The 22,431-nt window shown below is 27.8% G+C and overlaps 1 protein-coding gene across 1 annotated transcript in view; it reads left to right on the top strand.

Annotated features, from left to right (window-relative positions):
- LOC100199568 (echinoderm microtubule-associated protein-like 6) overlaps positions 1-20,190 on the top strand; it is a 44,907-nt gene extending 24,717 nt beyond the window's left edge. The window contains exons 10-15 of the mRNA XM_065801142.1: positions 10,270-10,362; positions 10,434-10,562; positions 11,325-11,468; positions 13,121-13,242; positions 19,638-19,791; positions 20,004-20,190. Of these exons, the coding sequence (XP_065657214.1) occupies positions 10,270-10,362; positions 10,434-10,562; positions 11,325-11,468; positions 13,121-13,242; positions 19,638-19,791; positions 20,004-20,062 (701 nt within the window). The 3' untranslated portion in view covers positions 20,063-20,190. The remainder of the gene's footprint in view (positions 1-10,269; positions 10,363-10,433; positions 10,563-11,324; positions 11,469-13,120; positions 13,243-19,637; positions 19,792-20,003) is intronic.
- Positions 20,191-22,431: the final 2,241 nt, after the last annotated feature.

The following is a 22,431-nucleotide window of genomic DNA, read 5'->3' on the forward strand; positions in this document are numbered from 1 at the left end:
GGTTTCTTTCAATTAATTAAAATTAGTTGGCATGTGAGTGTTGCATTTCCAAAACGTCATTTGTTTATTTAATAGAAAATATGATACAGTGCTGCACAAATAGTTACTCACATGTTTGTAGTCCATAAACAATTTGACCTATAGTTTATTAACAACTTTTATTTTAAAATGAATTAAAGAAGATTTTTTTCACATATATTTTTTGTTAATCAATTTAATTTTTAATTTTTTTTTCAAAAAATCAATTGAGTCTAAAAAGTTGAATACTATATTAATATTGAATAATATACAAATATACTAATATTTGTTATTGAGTCTAAAAAGTTGAATACTATATTAATATTGAATAATATACAAATATACTAATATTGTTAACTAATAAAATACTTTAGGGTGATTCCATGTGAAAACATTCAGGGCATGCAACCCTAAGTCTCAGATTTTGCTGATTTTTAAACCACTTAAAGATTTTAGTAAATTATGAACATCCTGAAAATTTTATCATCTAATTTCAATCGGTTTCAAAGATATCGCTATTTTAAGTTTGCCTCCAACCAACAAAAAATCTGCCATATTTAAACATGGTTTTGGTCCTAGTTTCTGTTATATGTGTGTTGGAAAGCTGAAAAATTGTCCCTTTACATATTTGGGTCAACAAACCCAATGAAACAACTTAAAATATTTAAAAACGAACATAACACTCAAAATTTAAATATTTACCACAATTTTACTGGGGCCAGTCCAATCACAAAAATGCCGATGTAGCTTTATTTTTTTTTTTTTTAGAATTTGTTCTGAATAGTTAAGTTATAGTTATTACAAAGAATTGGAGAGTGATCTTTTCTAAAACAGAAATAAAAACATGGTCAAATCTACTTAAATTTAGTGCTTAAAAACAGGTATTTTGATAAATTAAATGAGAAAAAAAAGGTCTAATTTGACAGTTTTGTAACTGAAACTGATTTGGCAATATCAAACTGTTCTTTTAGCTGTTGTTGACTAGCTGTTTCTGTTTTCTTTATAATCTTAGAGAATCTGATCCTAAAAAATTATAGTTTGAAAGGTAATAAAAAAAATAAAAACATCTTCAAATATAAATTTATTGCTTATAAAACATTAGTTTCATATTTATCAAACTAAATTACTAAAGACAAATAAACTTAAAAAAAGAAAAAAAGCTCCAAAACAAATAGAGCACTTGGAAAGAAGTTCAAGAAACAAAAGTAATATACAAAATTAAAAAATTAAAAAAAAAAAATTAAAATTTATTGGTTATAGTGTTATAATCATTTACATCAATGTTATATGTTCGCCCTGATTTTGTTGTTGGGACTTTGATTACTGCAATTAAACTCAACAATGGTACCCAACAGATATCATCTCTCTGTAGCCAAATAAAGTTTTGAGAAGGACCATGAGGGTTTTGGTACAATTAAAACATCAGGCGTTACTGCTTTTTTGCATCAATGTGTTGACAGTATAAATCTGTCAACACATTGATGTTCACTTGTTCTTTTAAAACTAATTTCAAATTTTGAAATGGGTATAGAATGATGATAACTTCTGGTACCTGGAATAGTTTTTCCTGTTTCAAATCGCTCCTTTAGTCATCACAAGTGGATTTTCAATGGCTGGTTGCAAAAAATACCCATTCAGCTGTAATCTCGCAAATCTTCCTTATGGTGGCATAGATTTATAAAGTTTTTATAGTTTTTATAATGAGCAGGACATCCATCAGAAAAATAATAAATTTTATTGATACCAACTAAATATTCTTTAATGTACTCTACAATTTTCTTTTGAAATTCATACACAAAGCATCTATCATGATCATTGTCATCACTTAAAAAACAGAATGACTTATGCTGAATATTTGTTTTAGAAATTTCCTCAAAATATATAACAAAGGATGTAGTGTATATTGTTGTTTATTCCAATGACAAATTTGTATTTCATCCTGTATAACAAATTGATAGTTCTCTGCAAAATCTGCCTGTATAATACATTCATTGTAACCTAAATTATTTTTTAGCTCTTTCAATTAGCGAGTTTGGCATTTAGCAATATATGAATGTGAAGTTAGTTGATTAATGTGAGAAACAACTAGTTCTTTATATTCAAATAAGTTAACTGTCTGAGTAATTAATTGTGATCTATCAGTACTTTGCCATTGATTAAATTGAATTTCTTCTTCTTCGTCAATCTCAATTAACTACTCATCTAAAAATGCCTTTAAGCTATTATATTGGCACATCTATGAACCATGCATTCATTATTGCTTGTATCACAAACTAATTTTGACATTAAATCTTTGTATGTAAAATTCCATTTTACATTCCAAATAGTATTTACAAGCAATATTGAGTTTTGATGGTAAATACAAACACATACATAGTGTGTACTGTTTGGTCCCACACTCATACACCATTTTGGACGCAAACTACAAAACTTTGAAAATCCTATTTTAAAATTAGGATATTTTAAAATCCTATTTTAAAATTAGGATATATACTTTTAAAATCAATATAAAGCTCATGAAGGTTGCTCAACAATTATCTTTTTTGTTGTGAAGGACCACTTTTAACCTTGACACAATCTTTTTTATTAGGCATAATTCTAGAATGTTCATCTTGTTGAAAAAAATCTTGAACCAAAGCTGTAAGAAAGTCAGGTATTTTTTTGCCTATTTTCTTATCAGGTGTAGCAAAAATTCCGCTTTCACTTTTAAGTTTCCTAGCACGTCGTATAAGTTCAGAAACTTCAAAATATTCTGAAGCGTATTTTCTAGATCAGGTGATCTAGATTCAGGTGTAAAAGTTAATATTTGAATTTTTTTTTTAAATGGTTCAACTTTAAGTTTTTCTTTCATTAAAATTGTCAAATGATCAAGATCATTAGCTTTTTTTTTTAATCTGTAGGATGACTGGGAAAAGTTGAGGCTACACTTAAGTTATCTATATTTACTCCATAAGCACTTGCTACTCCTTCTATTTTTGAGTAGGCTTTGACTAATTTTCTTTTTGCTGTTACAACTTGTTGATGTTTTTTGACACCATGAACTTTATTTGGTGAGACTTGATATTAAAGAGTTGTCTAACTGTTGTTTATTACTAGATTTACCTTTAACAAATGATACATCATCATCAATTTCACACCCCATTTCATTATTAGAAACTTCATCACAATTTGATAATAACTGAATACATGAGTGACAAAATTTCCATCCTGGTTTACAGTCTAGATTTTTGGATTTAAGGTTACAAGCCATTTCAAGAGATATGGTTGTTTGACCTAAAATAAAATCATTAACTTTTAATAAACATTGTACTCTACTTCCAAATTTATATGTGTGTATATATATATATATATATATATATATATATATATATATATATATATAGAACTCTTATATGTTGTCAGAAAGTTTTTCCATATTTTGTTGACAAAAAGTAAAAATTAAAATGCAAGACTGGAATTTTTTTTTCTAATAATTGATAGACTGCCTGCCCCAACCAAACCCTCAGTCGATGTAGCAACACTCCCTTGCGGGTCAGGCTAAAAGATAGTAAATGTAGCAGCACTCCGTTGCGAGTCAGGCTATTTGTCAGTCGATATAACAACACTCCCTTGCGAGTCAGGCTATTTGTCAGTCGATGTAGCAGCACTCCCTTGCGAGTCAGGCTATAAGATAGTCGATGTAGCAACACTCCGCGCATGATTTACAGTAAAAAAAAATAAAAATAAAAACATTTTATTAAAAAAAAAAAAAAAAACATTGTTTATATTGTTAAAAACATTCAGAATGTTTTTAAAAACATTCTGGTCAATTAAACTTGCGTTTTTGTGGTTTTTTTAAAATACGATTAATTTGTAATTAAATTAATGGTTTTAACTTTCTGACAACACGCAAATGTTGGATGAAAATCAAAAGTAATTAAAAGTGACGTAGGTATTGGCGTAAGAATCATTTTTTTCCTTCCCCTCTTCCCAAATGCAACAAACTATATATATATATATATATATATATATATATATATATATATATATTATATATATATATATATATATATATATATATATATATATATATATAATGAAATTGTAAATGTAGTATGAGAAAAAAGTTTTGTTAAATGATTTTCTACTAATTTATAATTGCTCTGTTCTTTTAAGAACATTGAGCACTCTATTTTGTAGAAAACATTTTAAAATTTGTGTGTATATATATATACATATATATATATATATATATATATATATATATATATATATATATATATATATATATATATATATTTTTTTTTTTACCTTTAACCTTCTTTTTGTCTCTATTTAAAACATCACAACACTTATCATTCTTATATTGAATATTGGTCCTAAAACCTGCTCATAATGATAACAAATAGTCTTTATCTCTTCGTATGATGTGGTCTCAAACAAGCCAGACCTCCAAATATAAGTAATCTTGAAAATCCTTTTCTAGATTACAAAAATTTTTTATTCCTTGTTTTTGAATGAAACATATTTTGTGACATTCATCATTTAAAATGTTTCCAAATCCACAAGATTTTATCAATATACTATTATTTATTATCCCTAAAAAAGATGTATAAAAATGTATAATTCATTTAATGTGTTCATGGGGTCAAGGTTGTTCAGGATTAGAAAATTTTACATCATTAATGAGCATTCTAACTTCAATTTTACAACATTATAAACATTTCTAAATAATAAAACTACTAAAAAGCAGAAACAGCAAGTCTAAACAACAACATTTAAAAGAGCATTTCAATATAGCCAAAACTGTTTCAGTTAAAAAACTGTCAAATTACACTTTTTTTTTCTCGTTTAATTTATCAAAATACCTATTTTTAAGCATTAAATTTAAGTAGATTTGACCATGTTTTTATTTCTGTTTTAGAAAAGATCACTCTCCAATTCTTTGTAATAACTATAACTTAACTATTCAGGACAAATTCTTAAAAAAAAAAAAAAAGAGCTACATTGGCATTTTTGTGATTGGACTGGCCCCAGTAAAATTGTGGTAAATATTTAAATTTTGAGTGTTATGTTCGTTTTTAAATACTTTAAGTTGTTTCATTGGATTCGTTGGCCCAAATATGTAAAGGTACAATTTTTCAGCTTTCTAACACACATATAACAGAAACTAGGACCAAAACCATGTTTAAATATGGCAGATTTTTTGTTGGTTGGAGGCAAACTTAAAATAGCTATATCTTTGGAACCGATTGAAATTAGATGATAAAATTTTCAGGATGTTCATAATTTACTAAAATCTTTAAGTGGTTTAAAAATCAGCAAAATCTGAGACTTAGGGTTGCATGCCCTGGATGTTTTCACATGGAATCACCCTTTAGTTAACTTTATTTTATTACTAATATAGTAATGAAATTTACTGAAAAATAATTTTAAGATGTTTAGGTGATCATTTCATATTTTTTTGTCGTTATTTTTGTAGCTCAAATATGTAGTGATAAACAATTTCATTTATTTTTTATTAGTTTTTAAAGATGACATTGTGGATCTTCTAATTAATTTTAAATTGTGTTTTTAAAAAAGTTTTATTTTATCTCTTACATTTATTAAAAGTAACAAGAACTTTTATTTTCAAATTTATTGTGGAGAGGATTTTCCTTACTTAAAAATTATTGTGGAGAGATTTTTTCTTACTTAAATTTTATTGTGAAGAAGGTTTTCTTTACTTAAAATTTATTGTGATGAAGGTTTTCTTTACTTAAAATTTATTGTGATGAAGGTTTTCCTAATTTACATTTTTTCTCTGTTCCACACTGATGCTTGTACTTATTCTAAACTTAATGTTTTTTATTCTAAAAAAATTTTAGTAGTGCTATTATATTAAAAACTAATAAATTTTCTGTAAATTTTTTTAAAACTAATATTATTTTGTTGTTAAGATATTGTTGTCATATCTTTTAAATAAATTATTAATGTTATATCTTTTGAATAAAAAAAAAAAAATTATTTTAAAGAACTTTAACTTAAAGGAGCTTTTCCTCAATAAATCTAAAAAAGTAAATTTTTATAATTTGGCCATTTTAAATATTGTTTGTATAGTTCTTTATTATTATTGTTTCATTATTAAATTAAGAGGTAAACAGATTCTGTTGACCAGCCTTACTCCTCTTCTTCATCTATTAGGCTTCCATAGATGTATTTATAATACATTGTTTCCAGTTTAGATTGTTGAATGCTGGATTTTCTTGGCTCATTGTATGCTTGCTTTTATGACTAGGTAACTTATTCTATTATCTCCTAATGAGGGTACAACTTTAAAACTCAGTTTTATGGTTCTGAGGTCGGCTGGTAGTCAAATAGCTCTCAGAGGGCTGATTCCATCAACAGCTGTAAAATATCAAAGTACTAACAGTGCCATGTTGCACATGGATTGTGTCCTTGTTTTTACTTTTGGTTTGCATTGTCGAGGCCACTAATATCCGTTGCTTTTAAGTAACTTTCCTTCTGTTGAGCCTTATCTCTTGCAAATTTCACAAGGCCTACTTGCTCTTTGTGAGACTAATTGGAGTTCTGTCTCATCTTGTGATCTTAGTGTTAATGATCTTCCTTTAATTCATAAAGACTGCAATAATAACATGCTCCAATAATAATATGCTTGGCCTGTGATTATTTAATTCCCATTAAATGGGTAAATTTTACATTCGCAAAAGTTCACCCATTTGTCAGGAAACTAGGTTTGAATCCATAGACTATTCTTTTATGTACTTTTGTTTAGCACCACTTTACTCTATCACCTTTCTTTTTGTTCTATATCACTCTCCATTTTAAGAACTGCACTCTTTTCAATGTTATTTCTGATCAAATTGACCAAGCCCATTCTCTTTATCCTTCAGCCAATATCGTTGTTGTTGGTTACTTTAATGCTCATCACATTAAATGGCTTGGTTCTAGTGTCAATGACTCTGCAGGTGATAAGGCCCATAATGTTACCTTTCTCAATCTTTAACACAAATAGTCAACTTTTCAACTCGCTTTCCAGACAATCCGAGTTATTTATCTTCTGTACTTGACTTATGTCTTGTTTCTGATTCTAGTCAGTGCTCAGTTTCTCCACATTTGCTCTTAGGTGCTTCTAATCACGGTTTGATCTCTCTAAAACAATCATCTCATTCTTCTTCATCATCAGAATCCCCCTATCATGGTACCTTAAAGTTGGCTGGGTCTCTTTCCGTGTTTTTCTTTGTGATGGCCCTTGCGTAGAAATTATTCGTTTTCCTGCTGACAAATGTACTTCTTATGTAATTACATAAGAATTAAAAAATCATCTAGAGCAAATACTAAGAAACATACTAGAAATTGTCTAGAGGGAATAAAAGGTTCCATGTAAACCTGAATTAAAAAGTTTCTTGGATTAAGGCTTGCGTGCAATCCAAGAAACTTTTTTATTCCCACTAGTCAAGCCTCACTCTTCTCAATGGTTTTTTTGTTGTGCTGCTGCAATTTTCAATCATAGCCATTACTTTTATATCTATCGCCAAAACAATTTTCCAGAAAAGTGATGTCTGTTTACTATTGCTATAAACCATTGTAAAAAGGTTTTGTCTAATGTCAAAGCCCGCTATTTTCTGGTCACAAAATCTTGTATTTCATCTCAAAAATAAAGGCTCTTGTGACATCTGAAAAATCTTCAACAATATCTATAATAAGTGTAAATCTATTATTCCACCTCTCTTGTATTGTTCAGATTTTGTCACCTCACCTAAAGACAAAGCTGAATTGTTTGCTTAGAACTTCTCATCAATATCATCTCTTGATTCCAGCAGTTGGATTCTATCTGATATAGCCGACAAATAAGTTAATTCATTACCTGACATTCGTATTACTCCAGCTTCTGTATCTAAAGTGATTTCCTGCTTAAAATTTTCTACAGCTTGTGGTCCAGACAACATTTCGAGATCTGTCGTCTATACTTTTAAAATTATTTAACAAATACTTATCGGAGTCTTGTTTTCCAGCCTGCTGGAAAGCGGCATCTGTTATCTCTATTTTCAAAAATTCTGAAGAATGATCTGACTTGTCTAACTACCATCCCATTAGTCTTCTTACTATCATAAGCAAGGTTTTTAAGTCTTTAATTAACAAACACCTAATTTCTCATCTTGAATCTAACAACTTACTTTTTTTTTTTTTTTTTTTAGTTTATTCACCTACCCAAGGCCCGAGGGGGGCCACTACAATCGAGGAGGCTACTCTTTTTTTTTTTTTTTTTTTTTTGTATTTTTTATTTTTTAGTTGTTATTCGTGGTGAAACCCTCTCTCAACTCTTTAACTCCGAAACACGAACCTTGCCGAGCAAGGCCGCTGCGCGGAGAAACTAACTTTCATCACCATAATAACTGATCATCAATATGGATTTCAATCTTCTCGTTCTAGTGCTGATTTGTTAATGGTAATAAATGATAAGTTTTATCGGGCATTAGATAGATATGGAGTAGACATTTCTAAAGCCCTTGATAAAATTTAGCATGCTGGTCTTCTCCATAAACTCTTTTCTACGGTGTATCAGGTAACATCTTTAAGATTATTGAATCCTTCCTTACCAATTGTAGTATAAAAGTGCCTCGTAGTATAAGAGTGTCCTCGAGCGCTCTTCATTTCCTATAACTTTAGGAGTTCCAGAAATTCTTACATCCAAGGTGGTATTGGTTGTTGATGATACTGCCATTTATTCATGTCTTACAGGGACGAACCCAGACCTGTTTTTGTACTGCTGGAGCGGTAAGGGCACCCAAAAAACTAAAGTAACATTATTATGTCCACCGGTAAATTCATGTATTCAAAGAAATGGTGTTTTTTTTTTTTTTTTTTTTTTTTGTTAATTCACCTCCCCAAGGCCCAGAAGGCCACTACAGACGAGGAGGCTAACTAATTGTGGTTATAACCCTCTCTCAACTCTATAACTCCGAAACACGAACCTTGACGAACAAGGCCGCTACACGGTTTAAATCAACTCCTTACCATCAGATAAAAACTAAGCAAATTAAACACAAATTATTAAAATGGTGATTAAGAATATGATAATAAAAAATCATCGTCACAGCTCTGGTTTTAATTAGAGGAGAAGGAGGAGGGGAATCTCAAAAACATCACTCATGCCCCCCCCTCCCCACACACACACGTTGCTGAAAAAAAACAGTATCCCCAAATAAACTCTGGGTTTGCCACTGTCTTAATAAGAAGCCAACACTCTCTGATTGTTTGGAGGGGGCATTTGAGCTTGAAAAGGATCTCACTTTTGTTACAGCATGGGGGTCTAAGTGGCTGGTGAACTTTAACTCAGTTAAAACTCAATTTTTTCAGCTAATCGCTATTGCAATGATCTAGATTTTCCTATATTTATGAATGGTAATATACTTGATGAGTCATCTGCCCTTTGCCTTCTAGGATCAACTCTTCTTTTGATCTATCTTGGAAACCATATATCAAATTGATTGCAAAACCAACATCTTTGCATTTCCTTATTGTGCTCACCACTTTCTTACTCTATTCTTTATCTCTATAAATCTTTGTATGGAATACTGTTGCCATATCTGGAGCAGATCTTCAAAATGATGCCCTATCTCTTTAGATAAGGTGCAAAAACGAGTTAAACAAAGTTGGACCTGTTCTTACAGCAAACCTCCATTGTTACATTGTCATAATGTTGCTTCCTTTTCTCTTTTCTATAAATACCATGATGTTGTTCTTTGCTTGTTGTTCTAAACATAATGTTGACGTTGCTCTCAAGTGCTAGCAAAACTTGTGCCATCTAATAAAATTCATTCTTGTGTTACTCTCTATTCAATTAAGTCTCATCCCTTTACTGGGACTGTTCCTAAGTGTTCCAAAAATTCTTATTTGTTTAGTTTTTTTCCTTGAACATCAGTTTATTGGAATTCGCTTCCCTTGTTTTCCTGATTCATACAATTTGTAATCTTTCAAGATATCTGATAATTGTTTTCTTGCTTTATAAACTTCATCTTTTCTCTTCCAGTAACTTTATATAACTTCCAGTAACTTAAATAGTGGTTGCTAGCAGCCTTGTTGGAAGTGAAGATGTTAAAAAAAAATATATATATATATATATATGGTTGGTGTCAAAATCTAATTAAAAACATTTTTTTTTTTAATTTTGTTGTAAATATTTAGTAGTTAGTGTTTTATTTCTGTCTTGTGTTAATATATTAAATTTATTTTGGTATTTTAAAACTGTATTATGAATAACATATTTAGGAAGTTTTATGATTATGGATTCAAAAACTTTAAAGACATTAGTTCTTACAAAAGACCGAAATGAAGAGATTTCAGATATTAAATTTTCACCAGGTTATTTTCATTACTTTTTATTTTTAAGATTTGTAAAGTAGCATTTTACATTAATAGTTGTTTACATATAGATGGAGTGTACCTTGGTGTAGCATCTCATGATAATATGTTAGACGTATATCATGTCAAGAAGGGAAGAAAAAAAGCAGTTTGTAAAGGAAATTCAAGTTATTTGACACATTTTGATTGGTCAAAAGATGGTATGCTTTTTTTATTTTTATTTGTTCTAAGAAAAACCTTTTCATGATTTTTATAGTTAGATGTGGTACTAAAAAGCCTAACCCCCAAAAGAATTCTGGTATAGGTATCTTGAATATTGGTATCAATATGGTGACCAATATTCAAAATATTTATTTTTTTGGGATGCAATCTTATAAAAATGAAAAGTTTTTAAAGTAATGCAAATAGCTATGTTTTTTAAAAAATTGTAAATTTTATCTCTTTACCATAATTAAAACATTTAAAACTTTAAATTGCATCAAAAAACATTTTGTTTTTTTGATGCAATTTAAAGTTTTAAATGAAACTCTACATCAAGAGTTTGATGTAGAGTTTGATTATTTGAATCAATGGGATTAATTGTTGTTAATTTATTGCTAATTGTTTTTTGCTTACCACTATGATAAATTTGTTAAAAAAATGATAAATATTTGTTGCCTAAACAAAGCAAAAAACTTTTAAATTGACTTTATTAATAAAATGTTGTTTAATTTTCAAATTTTTTTTACTTTATTAGAATTTGTTTTCATAAGTTCAAATATTGAAATTTTTGTCAAGAAAAAATTTTTTTTTAAGAAAAATGAATTAATTAATTTTTATATAATTATGATTTATATACTTTATAATATAGTTCTTTAATAATTATCTAATTAAAATTAAAAATTCATTAAGAGTAAAAATTAAATAATTTGTTTTTATCTAAATTTACTTTCATTTTGTTACCATATCAAAACTGGTTTTAGGTCGACTTATTCAAACAAACTCTGGAGCTCGTGAGCATCTTTTGTTTGAAATTCCCTCTGGTATGAGAAAAACAATGGGCACAGATGTGGTTATTCGCCTAGAATGGGCAGATTTTACATGTGTTATAGGCCCAACTGTAAAAGGTATTTTGTCTTTATTGTTTCCACTAAACATACATATTTATACACCACAATTGTAAACTTGTGAAGAGAGATAAATTGTAAACTTTATAAGAGAGTGCTTCACTTGTGAATCACTCTCTTATAAAAAATAATAAAATTATTTATCTTTAAATAATTTTTTTATTAATATATAAAAAAGTTTGTATAAAACCCAAAATAATTTAAAGACAAAATAAACATATACTTTACCCTCAATTGAAATTTTAAAAAGTTACCTTTTAAAAATTTCAATTGAAACAAAAAAGAAATAACTGCTATAACTTTATTTGTTTGTACAGAATGGTTTCTGTACAGACAGAGTTTTATGACACTAGCTCAGGTATGTGAATATGTTTGTATATATATATATATGTGTGTGTGTGTGTGTGTGTGTGTGTGTGTGTGTGTGTGTGTGTGTGTGTGTGTGTGTGTGTGTGTGTGTGTGTGTGTGTGTACTTAGTGCAAGACCTGATAAATAATGTATTCTCTTTGGAGAAAAGGCGTTTTTCTTTTTACGGAAAAGTAGGAAGAAAAAAAAAAGAATATGAATAGGTCACTAGTTTTGTTCATAACTTTTTCAACAATCATATCTATTTTTTTTCTATGTTTTGGTTTAGAAGTGGAAAAGAGAAGAAAATATCTCAGTCCTAGCAACTTCTTTTATATTTCCCAGAATATTCCTTATATATGTACTAGTAATAAATTGAAAATAAAAATGCTTCCTGTTGAAAAATGAATAAACTTTGTTTTAAAAAAAACTTCAAAGTGATTGGTTTCATTTACCTTTTAAATTATATTTTCACAAACAGTCACGAAAATTACCATATTAATTTTTGTTCAATTTAAGTATAATTTTTGTTTATAAGTGATTATTATTCCTAAAGTCTCTATAAAGTCATGGTTCTTTTGAAGCCCAGACTTTTTGTTTGCTTTTCTCTAAATATACTTTTAGAGAAAAGCAATTTTAACCCATTTTAATAATTTAAGTTATTTAAAAAAAAGTAAATAAAACAAATAATTTTTTAGTTACTTTTAGACCAAAGTTCAACTATTTTTCATACAGAAAATATGGCCAAAAAGTTACAATCTTAATATATATTTGTATACATTACTATACATATATTTATATACATTACTATACATCACATACATTACTATATTCTACAACTATAGTAATGTATGTGACCCTGAATGCCGACCCTAATTCCGATGGTTGTAATATAATATTATCATTGTAATATATCAACCCTCGGAATTAGGGTCGGCATTCAGCAATGTCAACCTAAAAGTGTTTGAGATTGAAAAAAATTGCTGACCTCGTTTCTATGTTTTATGGTAAGACCTTTATATCAAATTTTTTTGCGGACTTGATTCCGGCCTCTAAAAGATTGAGGTCGGGTAATTATTGTCGACCTCATTTTTCTTAATTCCGAGGGTTGAGTATTATAATATGTTAAAAAAAAGGGAAGTAGGATCATTCTTATTATATTTTATATTTTTTTCAGTTTTTTTAAAATCTAATTATGTTTTATACTTTTATTTATAAAAACTATAAGTTCTATTAACTTTATAATATAACTATTCTATTAAGTTATAAAGTAAAATCTTTTAATCAACAAAAATATTTGGTCTAGGAATTTATCCCCCTCTTACCGATGTAACAGATGTGAATACATCAAATCGCACTAAAGACTATAAACTTTTAGCTACAGGTGATGATTTTGGATTGGTTAAAATATTTCAATACCCAGTGTTGGTAAGTAAATTTTCCAATATTATTTTGTATTTTAAAACTTAACTTACAGCATTTATACTTACAGACTAGGGTTAGGAATATTGGGATCCTGGTATTTGGAGCAATTTATAGGTGCCCAAATACTGGTATTGAAAAAGTTGAAGACCGTTTCAGATTTTGAAATAATTTCACCATTCAAAATAATTTCACCAATTGAAAGTTTAAAAAGTTAAAAATTTTAATTGATCTTATAAATGGAAATAAAATTCATCATACAAAATGAAATGTGGTTACATGAAATGTGATTATATAAAATGTGGTTTTTGAAATGTGGTTATATGAAATGTGGTTATACGATTATTTATATGATATTTTTACATGTTGTAATAGTTAAATTAAAATATTATATAAATTTCCAAATGGTAAGTAAAATAGTTACTTTTTATTCAGAATTATACATTTTATTATCGTGTTTTGAATTTTAAAAAAATAGGAATATTCAAGATTTCCATGAGTATTCCAAAGCAAATGATAAAAATTCACTGTGGTTTCATTTTGTAAGAGAAAAAGCAAAACAGTGTACTTAAATGCAAGTTGTGTAAGAGAATAATAAAAACACATGGAGGCTCTACAAACGATCTTCATACCCATTTAAAAACAATTCATGAAATCAGCTTATTGAAAAGAGAGGTAGGTAACACCACTGTTTTAGATTCTTCAGAATTTGTACAGAAATCAAAACCTTCTGCAACTATAAACAACTTTTTTAAAAGTGATAAAATGGATGACTCATTACCAGCTGTTTTAGCTAGGATGACTGCATGTTTATCATTCAACATTTTCTGCATGTCAGATGATATCAGAAAAGGCTTAACAGCCAGAGGCTTTTCTAACATACCAAAGAATCACAGAACAATTCACAAAGTGGTCTTGAATTGTAGTAGAAAAATGCGAGACCAAGTAATTAAAGAATTATCGAGCAGAATTGCTAATGGAAACAGATTTTCTCTAACTTTCAATGAATGGACATTGGTAAAAAATAGGTGTTACATAAATATTAATGTCCACTTTGACAAAGAATTTTGGAACAATTCCAGCAGAAAAATGTGTCGAGATTGTGAACGTTAGGTTTAGTGATTTTGAGCTTTCATTGAAGAATATTGTAGGTATTACCACTGATGGCACTGCAGTTATGACAAAGGTTGGCAGGTTAATTGAAGCAAAATAAAAATGGTTTACTCATAATGTCTACTGAAAATGATCATGATAATTCTTCTTTTCTGGTCAGCAAATGTTACCATTAAAAAAGTTTGTAAAGTAGTAAAAATATTCAATGTTCAAATTAAAAAATTGCATCAAAAAGAGTTTAATAGATTAAAAATCACCTATTTTGTTTTGAGTAGTAACAACATCTACTTCAGCCGACATTTCAAATTTAGATACAAATAAAATATTTAATGTCAATGATGATGAAGATGATCAAAAAAATGAAATATCCCTGAAATTACAAGAAAAGTTGGAGAGGGCAATATCGAAAAAATTTGCATTAGATTACCTGAGAGTGGAATCAACCAAAATAAAAAAGATCTCACACACTTGATAAAAAAACATTTTGAAACATTTCGAAAGTTCAATGTTTTGCTCCATAGGGCTTTAAGCTTAACAACGATTACACTGATTCTCTCTCTCCGAAGACACTAATAAAACATTATATACACAGTTATATGTTTGTATATAAAGCACAAATATCACCAAATAATACAAGATCTTTTTTAATGAGGCAATAATGGTGTTGAGACAAAATATTGCTAATTTAAACATAACTGTCCGCTTTAAACACCTCATTTATATGTCAGTTTATATCACGCTGTAAAACAGCTAAAGAAAACTCCACAGGAACATCTTAAATGCACAACGTTCTAGGATATTATGGAAAATTCCAAACAGTTCTCTTAGGGCAGTACCATGAAATGTTGTAGGGGAGTTCGTTTTTGTAAAATGAAGAAGTTTAGAGTTTAAAATGATATTTTGCGTGGTTTTTATAACAAAGTTTGTGTGAAACAAAGACCACTTGGTACAAAAGGGTAGCTGATCACACCCAACGACTGCCCCTCGGTAAGAGCCTATCTCTATAATAATATGTAGTATATTATATAAAAATTGGTTTAATGACTTTAATTATATTAGCGTCGTATATATTTGTTGAAACATATTTATATATCTATGTTTAATCCTTAAGTTTTCTTATAACACTGCCCAACAGTGATTTTGTTTCGGAACCAAAGTTAATCATTTCTTATGTATTTCCACTTAAATGAATTCAAAAATGACATTAAAAATGACTCATTAACTTTATTTAAAAAAATAAAAGCAAATATTTTCTCCTAAGGGTATAAGTTTTTATTTTTTGAAACAAAAACAATTTTTGCTTTTGACTATAGTTCTTTTCTGTAAGGAAAATGTTATTTCACCATAAATGTAACAAAATTGTCCAGTAAATTTACACACTTCCTTGGCACGTTGGTTTGTCAAATTTTACACTAGTAAATGAAAAAAATAAACTAAAATAGATTAGATCAGAAACTTTATCAAACACACATAACTAATATCAAAAGTTTTAAACAAATAAAACATGACACCTCTTGTGAAGACTGCTTACCAGCATTACTTCGATATGAAGGCCAGACCAGGGTATGTCATGGGCTCCACATGCTGTAGCTCTTGTTCGGTTACACTACGAGAATGGTTGAAAAATAAAAAAAGATCTTTGGCTTTTGCTGTTCCTATAGTATGGAGGGAGCCTAAAAACCATACAGACGACTGCTATTTCTGCTTGACCCCACCTATTAAAGCAGGTTTGTCAATGAAGAAAATAGGAACAGTTAAATATCCAAATCTTCCGTCTGCCATTCAACCTATTCCTCATTCGAATAGTTTATCAGTTCCTACTCCACTATAAAGTCGTGAGTTAGAAGCAGAAAATGAAGGCAGTAATGAAGTAGAAATAGAAAAAAAAGAAGTAAAAAAACCTTCCACATCAAATGATCCTGATTTTGTGTTAACAGATGATGTGCCACACAGATTGAGTCAAGCAAAGTTAAGTGATCTTGTTCGAGATCTGGACTTGTCACAGGAAAAGGCAGAACTTCTAGGGTTAAGACTAAAGCAGTGGAATCTTCTCTTATTTGATGGCAAGGTTTCACATTACAGAAAGCAGCAACTAAATCTGCTTTCTTTTTTTGAGAAGAAAAATAATCTTGTTGTTTGCATTGATGTCTTTGTATTAATGTATTGTCTTAATTTAAACTATGATCCAACTGAATGGAGATTATTCATAGACTCATCTAAGCTAAGTATTATTGCACAATGAAAACCGTCTTCCTTCTGTTTCTATTGGCTATACAGCTCAAATGGAAGAGACTTATATAAACATAAAAGTTCTCCTCAACTCAATTAATTACAATGAACACAAATGAAAAATTTGTGGTGATCTAAATGTCATTGCTATACTTTTAGGAATGCAATTAGGGTATACTAAATATTGCTGCTTTTTGTGTATATGGGAAGAAGAACATCTTTTGGAACCACTCGTGGATCCAAAAGATGTTCTTCTTCCACCATTACATATTAAGTTGGATTTAATGAAAATTTTTGTCAAAGGTATGAACAAAGAAAGACAGGCTTTTAGGTATTTAAGAAACAATTTACAAAAATAAGTGATGCAAAAGTTAAAAAGGGTATTTTTGTTGGGCCACAAATAAGTCAACTTATGAAGAATCCTGCATTTGGCGTTGTGTAGCTGTTAGTGATGAATATGGAGAATGAATAAATATGGAGGTTTTACCAAGTTATTTCTGTAATGGAACAAAGATATTAGGGTCATTAGAGTGAGGCTATGCTTACAGATTACTGTTGGCTTGTGTGTAGGGATGCTCTAGATAACTCTGCAAAAGGAAAACAAAAAGATCACGATCTTGTGACGATACCCCATAATCATCTTTATACCTATTAGCTTGATGATCATGATTTCTTAGTTTAAAATTGTTAGAATATATCTGTTATTAAAAAAAACCAAATGTACTTTAAATATTATTAGAATATGTAAACTATATGTCATATTGCTCTGTTGCAAATGAAATAAAAATCTCAGAAACAAGAGCTAATAAAAAAATTTTCGTTGTCATTTTCTTTTTTCTCAAAATTAGTATAATTTGAATAAAATTGCTAAAGATACAAAAAAGTATATATTTTTGCTGCCCAGTGTAATTATAAAATTATTTCTTATAATAAAACTATGCAACTTTTTCTTGGCATTAATGGATATTCAGCTTCATTTCAAAATATAAAAGTGAACAATTAACATTATTAGAGTAGAGCAAAAAGTAATTACATTCTTTATAATGAAGTTATTTTTTTATTTTATTTTTTTGTAGTTGTATTTAACTATGAAGATTTTCCTCCTAACTTTGCTCTTTGTTTTTTACTTTCAATTTTTTTTATTTAATAACATTTTTAATTTTAATGAACTAGTAGTTTTAAATAAAATTGAAATTTATTTAATAATAATAATATTTGTTTAAATAATAATTATTTATTTAAATTTATGTTGCATAACATAACATGTTTATTTAAATTTTGGTTTTAATTTTTAATAATCTACGCCAGCCTAATAGAAAAAAAAGGGGTGCTGTTCGACAGAATCTGTTTACCCCTTAAAGTACTAGATAATATTCATCAGCTAAAAATAATCAAATAACTTAAATTGCCACCACTAATGATATTCAGCTATTAAAATGTAGATGTCTCTAACTATTTCTGAAAAACATCAGTATTCCACATTAAATTACTATTCCGCAATTGGTACCTTTACTCTAATATTAAACCTTACCTTTTTAATTGTTTTTTTTTTTTAATGTAATCAGTTACTTTCAGTAATATTGCTACTGAAAGAAAAAAAAAACAAAAAAAAAATTAAATTAAAAGTGATTTTGGTTAATAAGTTTTTAAATTCTGCGGTATTAAGAAAATTTGCAATTTATTTTTGTTACACCTTAAATACTCCAAACTAATTTTGGGTAATAATTTTAGAATTAATGATGAGATTCACTTTTGTGTGCCAATTGTTTTTAGGCTAGATTATTTGCACACACAATTGTTAGCTTATGATATAGGAAAACAAATAGATTAAAAATTTAAAAAAGCATTAAAAGTTACAACTTCTATGGCAAGTTATAGTATGATATAATTAGGCAGAGATTTGTTAAATAATATTTTTTGTTAATTTAACATATAATTATACACTTAGACATCATGTTTTTATTTTGTAGGTGTGGTATTAATGTGTATTATTATTAATGCACCATGCACCACTTATTTATAAACCTTGTATATTTTATAGAAAAAATAAATGATCTTCAGATTCAACAAGCTTTATCATAGTAAATAAATATGCTGCTTGCCAAGGGATAAAAAACAGCTTTTGTGTATAAGGGTTTTAAAAAAAATGCAATTTTTTTATCTGGTTGTTTATGGGATTCGTTTGGTTTTTTTTATTTAAAAATTTAGTTTTTTTTAACAGATGGAAAGTGGGCTATTGTTTTGGCTGTTATATGAACTAATATTTGGTACCAGCTAAAAGTTAATAAATTTTAGGTCTAAAATTGTCGCCAAAATAAATAGTAAAAAAATTTCTATAAATTTTGCACAAAATAGTGCATTAATAATTATTTTATAGTTTGCGCCAACTTTCAACAGGTAAATTAGCGAACTTTTCTTTTTGGGCCCCAAGAAAATTTTTTTTATAATAAATGCAAGTTAAAAATGTTACCTAAATTCATACTCTTTAAGACTGCGCTTTAATATTTACAAAAAATTTTGCCGTTAGGGCTACAGAGCTCAAAGAGTAAAAACAGAGGCAACAAGCCCCGGTCTCCCATATTGTTTCATGTACTTTGTATCTCTTAATAGGTGTTTCATGTACCTTGTATCTCTTAACAGGTGTTTCATGTACTTTGTATCTCATAGTAGGTTTCATGTACTTTGGAATGATGTTTGTTAATTCTTAATGTTGAGATAATTTAAAGTTTAGCTTCTAATATGAATGTTAACAATTAGTATGAAACGTATAATTCCAGAAGGTAGCCTGATAGACAGATTAAAATCAGCATTTTGAAACTTGAAAAAAATAGTATTTTCTAATGTAACAAATTTTATCTAAAAAAAAATGTGTGTCAATATAATTTAAATATGTTTTCAGAAATTTTATGTAATAAATTTTGTAGATCAGATTTTTTTGATTTCCAAGTTTAATTTTTGATTTATAAGTTTAATTTTTAATTAATTTTTTCTTTTAAATTTTGAATAATGTTTTCCATGTTATGATGATAATCTTTTTTTTTTTTTTTTATCGAAAATAGATGCGGGGTGCAAAATGTCGAACTTATAAAGGTCATTGCAGTCATGTTACTAATGTTAAGTGGACTTGTGATGACAGATTTCTGTTGTCTACAGGAGGAATGGATGCAACTCTATTACTTTGGGAACGTGTTCCTGCTGGGCAAGATTTTCAGGGTAATTTTTTTTTTTTCAACTATTGACATTATTCAAAGTAAGATAATGATATTTTAATTATTATTAATGCATTATCATTATTAACAATGTTCTACAAACAGAAAGATTAATAATAATGATAATGCATTAAGAATGTATTACAAATAAAAAATTATTTTATTTGAAATCATAATTGTAAGCACATTATTGCATTATTTTTTTTGTAATTTTAGAAGAAGACACTGATATAGTAGTTCAACCAAAATTTATTCCGACAGGACCAGTTAGTTAATGTTTTTTGTACAAATAAGTATATAATTACATATACACACAAACATTCAACTACATTATGCGCAAATGCATATTGGACTTAGGCATGGAGCAATTTTTTTTAACTAATATTATTATTTATAAATTGAAGCCATTTGTTTCTTTTGAAATTTAATTTTTCTTGAAACTTTTTTATTTTTCAGATTATTGTATATATGTGTATATATATATATATATATATATATATATATATATATATATATATATATATATATATATATATATATATATATATATATATCAAAAGATTTAAAAAACTGTTGTAATTAGTTTACCGAAAATTTGAGATATGAGAATCAATTTAAATATTTTTCTAAATAACTTAAGAAGCATTCAATAAAAAATAAAAAGTATATTTATTTGAAACTGTTGTTTGGGTGTCTAATAATGTATGTACGTTAGTTTTGATTTTTTGTGTTTACAAATATTCCATGAGTTTTAAGTTTTATTGTATTATAAAAAATATTACCTTAAAATAATAAATAACAATTTATTTAATGCAATATAAAATATTCAAGTACTCAGATATCTTAAATTTAAATCATACCATAGTTAAATTTCATACCAAGGTTGAATAATGCAAAATATGTAAGTATTGTGAAACGGTTTTGTAGCTACGTAATTGAGCATTCTTGCAAATAAAGTTAGATCAACTATATACATTAAAATGTACATGTAACAAATATATCGTCTAGTAGCCTATATTATAGAATGTGTTAGGACTTTGGAATTAAAAAAACAACTATTATCTGCTAAGTGTTTGGTTTTCGTTAGGGGTTCTCAATACTAGTGTTTGTTTTTTTTTAAATTTTTTTTTGCTTATAAAGTTTTTTAATAACAAAATTTGTGATAAAAATAGTGTTGCGCTTGTTAAGTTTTGAATGTTTATGTTATGTTTTATAAATATATAAATGTTTTTTTTTTCGTTTTTTTGCTAATTTTTTTTCTTATTTTACATTTTTATATTAATTTTAGAAAATATTAGAGAAATAAAAGATTAATTTATAAACATAGTATTTAAAATATTACGAAATATTTTTAATGAAAAAAAGTAATATATACTGATATAAAGTAATCATTTTATATAGCTAGTTTTTTTTTCAAATTATATTGTAAATTGTTAATAGTCTTTTTTTTTCTTACATTGATTTATTTATGATGTAAACAATGATATCAATTATTGTGCTTTTTTTAAAAAAATTTTAAATTGTAAATATATATTGTGGCAGGATAATTGTTATAACAAGCCTTATGTTTTTTATTCACGTTTGTTTTATGCATCGTATATGAACAAGTAAAAAGTGCCAATTTACTAGACCAATTACACTTTTACACTAAATAAGTTATTTTTTACTTGTAAAATTTTAATTAAACATTTTTGTTAGAATAAGATGTTATATTTAATTAATTCACAAAATATTTTTAAATAAGTAAATAACGTTTCTGATTAAGCAAATTAACTTAGTAAATATAGAAGAGCCTTTTAGTTGTTTTAATATTTCGTATTTAAATTCAATATTTTATTCGTTTAGTAATATTTTTTGGTAATTTACTATTTTGTTTTATATCTGGTAATTTTAATAACCAGTAATAATCTATTTGACTCGGTGATAAGACTTATTCAGAGTCCTAAACCTTTGTTGAGTGTAGGGTGTATTTCAGAGGTAATATTTGATTTGATATACTTGATACTACATATGAGTGATCTTAGCTGCAGCAACATCTTTTTCTGTAAACACGTTATCAAATGGATTAATTCCACATTTTTTTTAGCCCTAACTGACAATTTTGAACAGTTGACAATTTTAACCCTGATTGAAAGTTTTGAACAGTTGCAGCTTTCTCACAAGCTATTCCAAATAATTCAGTTACAGGGCGACCTGGAAGAAGCCAAGTACCAACTTCCTGATCATAAAATATTATGAGACTTTTTAAGAACGAAACATCAAGTGGTTGCAGTTTGTGCAGTGGGACGGAAGTGATAAAATAATAACATTTGTCTGGCAAGCTTTTTAAATAACGCTAAGGTTTTTTTTAATACTTAAATATACATCCAAAAGTAGAAGAGCTGATTGGTTATTTCATCCATTTAAATCATCCAAAAGTAGAAGAGCTGATTGGTTACAAGGCTGTGGCTAGACTGCTTGTAAAAAATAATCAAACCATTTTTCTAACAACTTAGTTATTATCCAGTCATTTTTCCATCCAGAACCTATTTCTGTTGGCAGCAAACATCAACATTGGTGGGACAAAAAGTCCGCTTGCTGATTGGCAACAAACTATTGTGATTTTTTTTCCTCTTTCAGAGCTTGTTAAGCCAGTTTTTTTGTA

This window comes from Hydra vulgaris, chromosome 07 (assembly GCF_038396675.1).
Source record: "Hydra vulgaris chromosome 07, alternate assembly HydraT2T_AEP".
NCBI lineage: Eukaryota > Metazoa > Cnidaria > Hydrozoa > Anthoathecata > Hydridae > Hydra > Hydra vulgaris.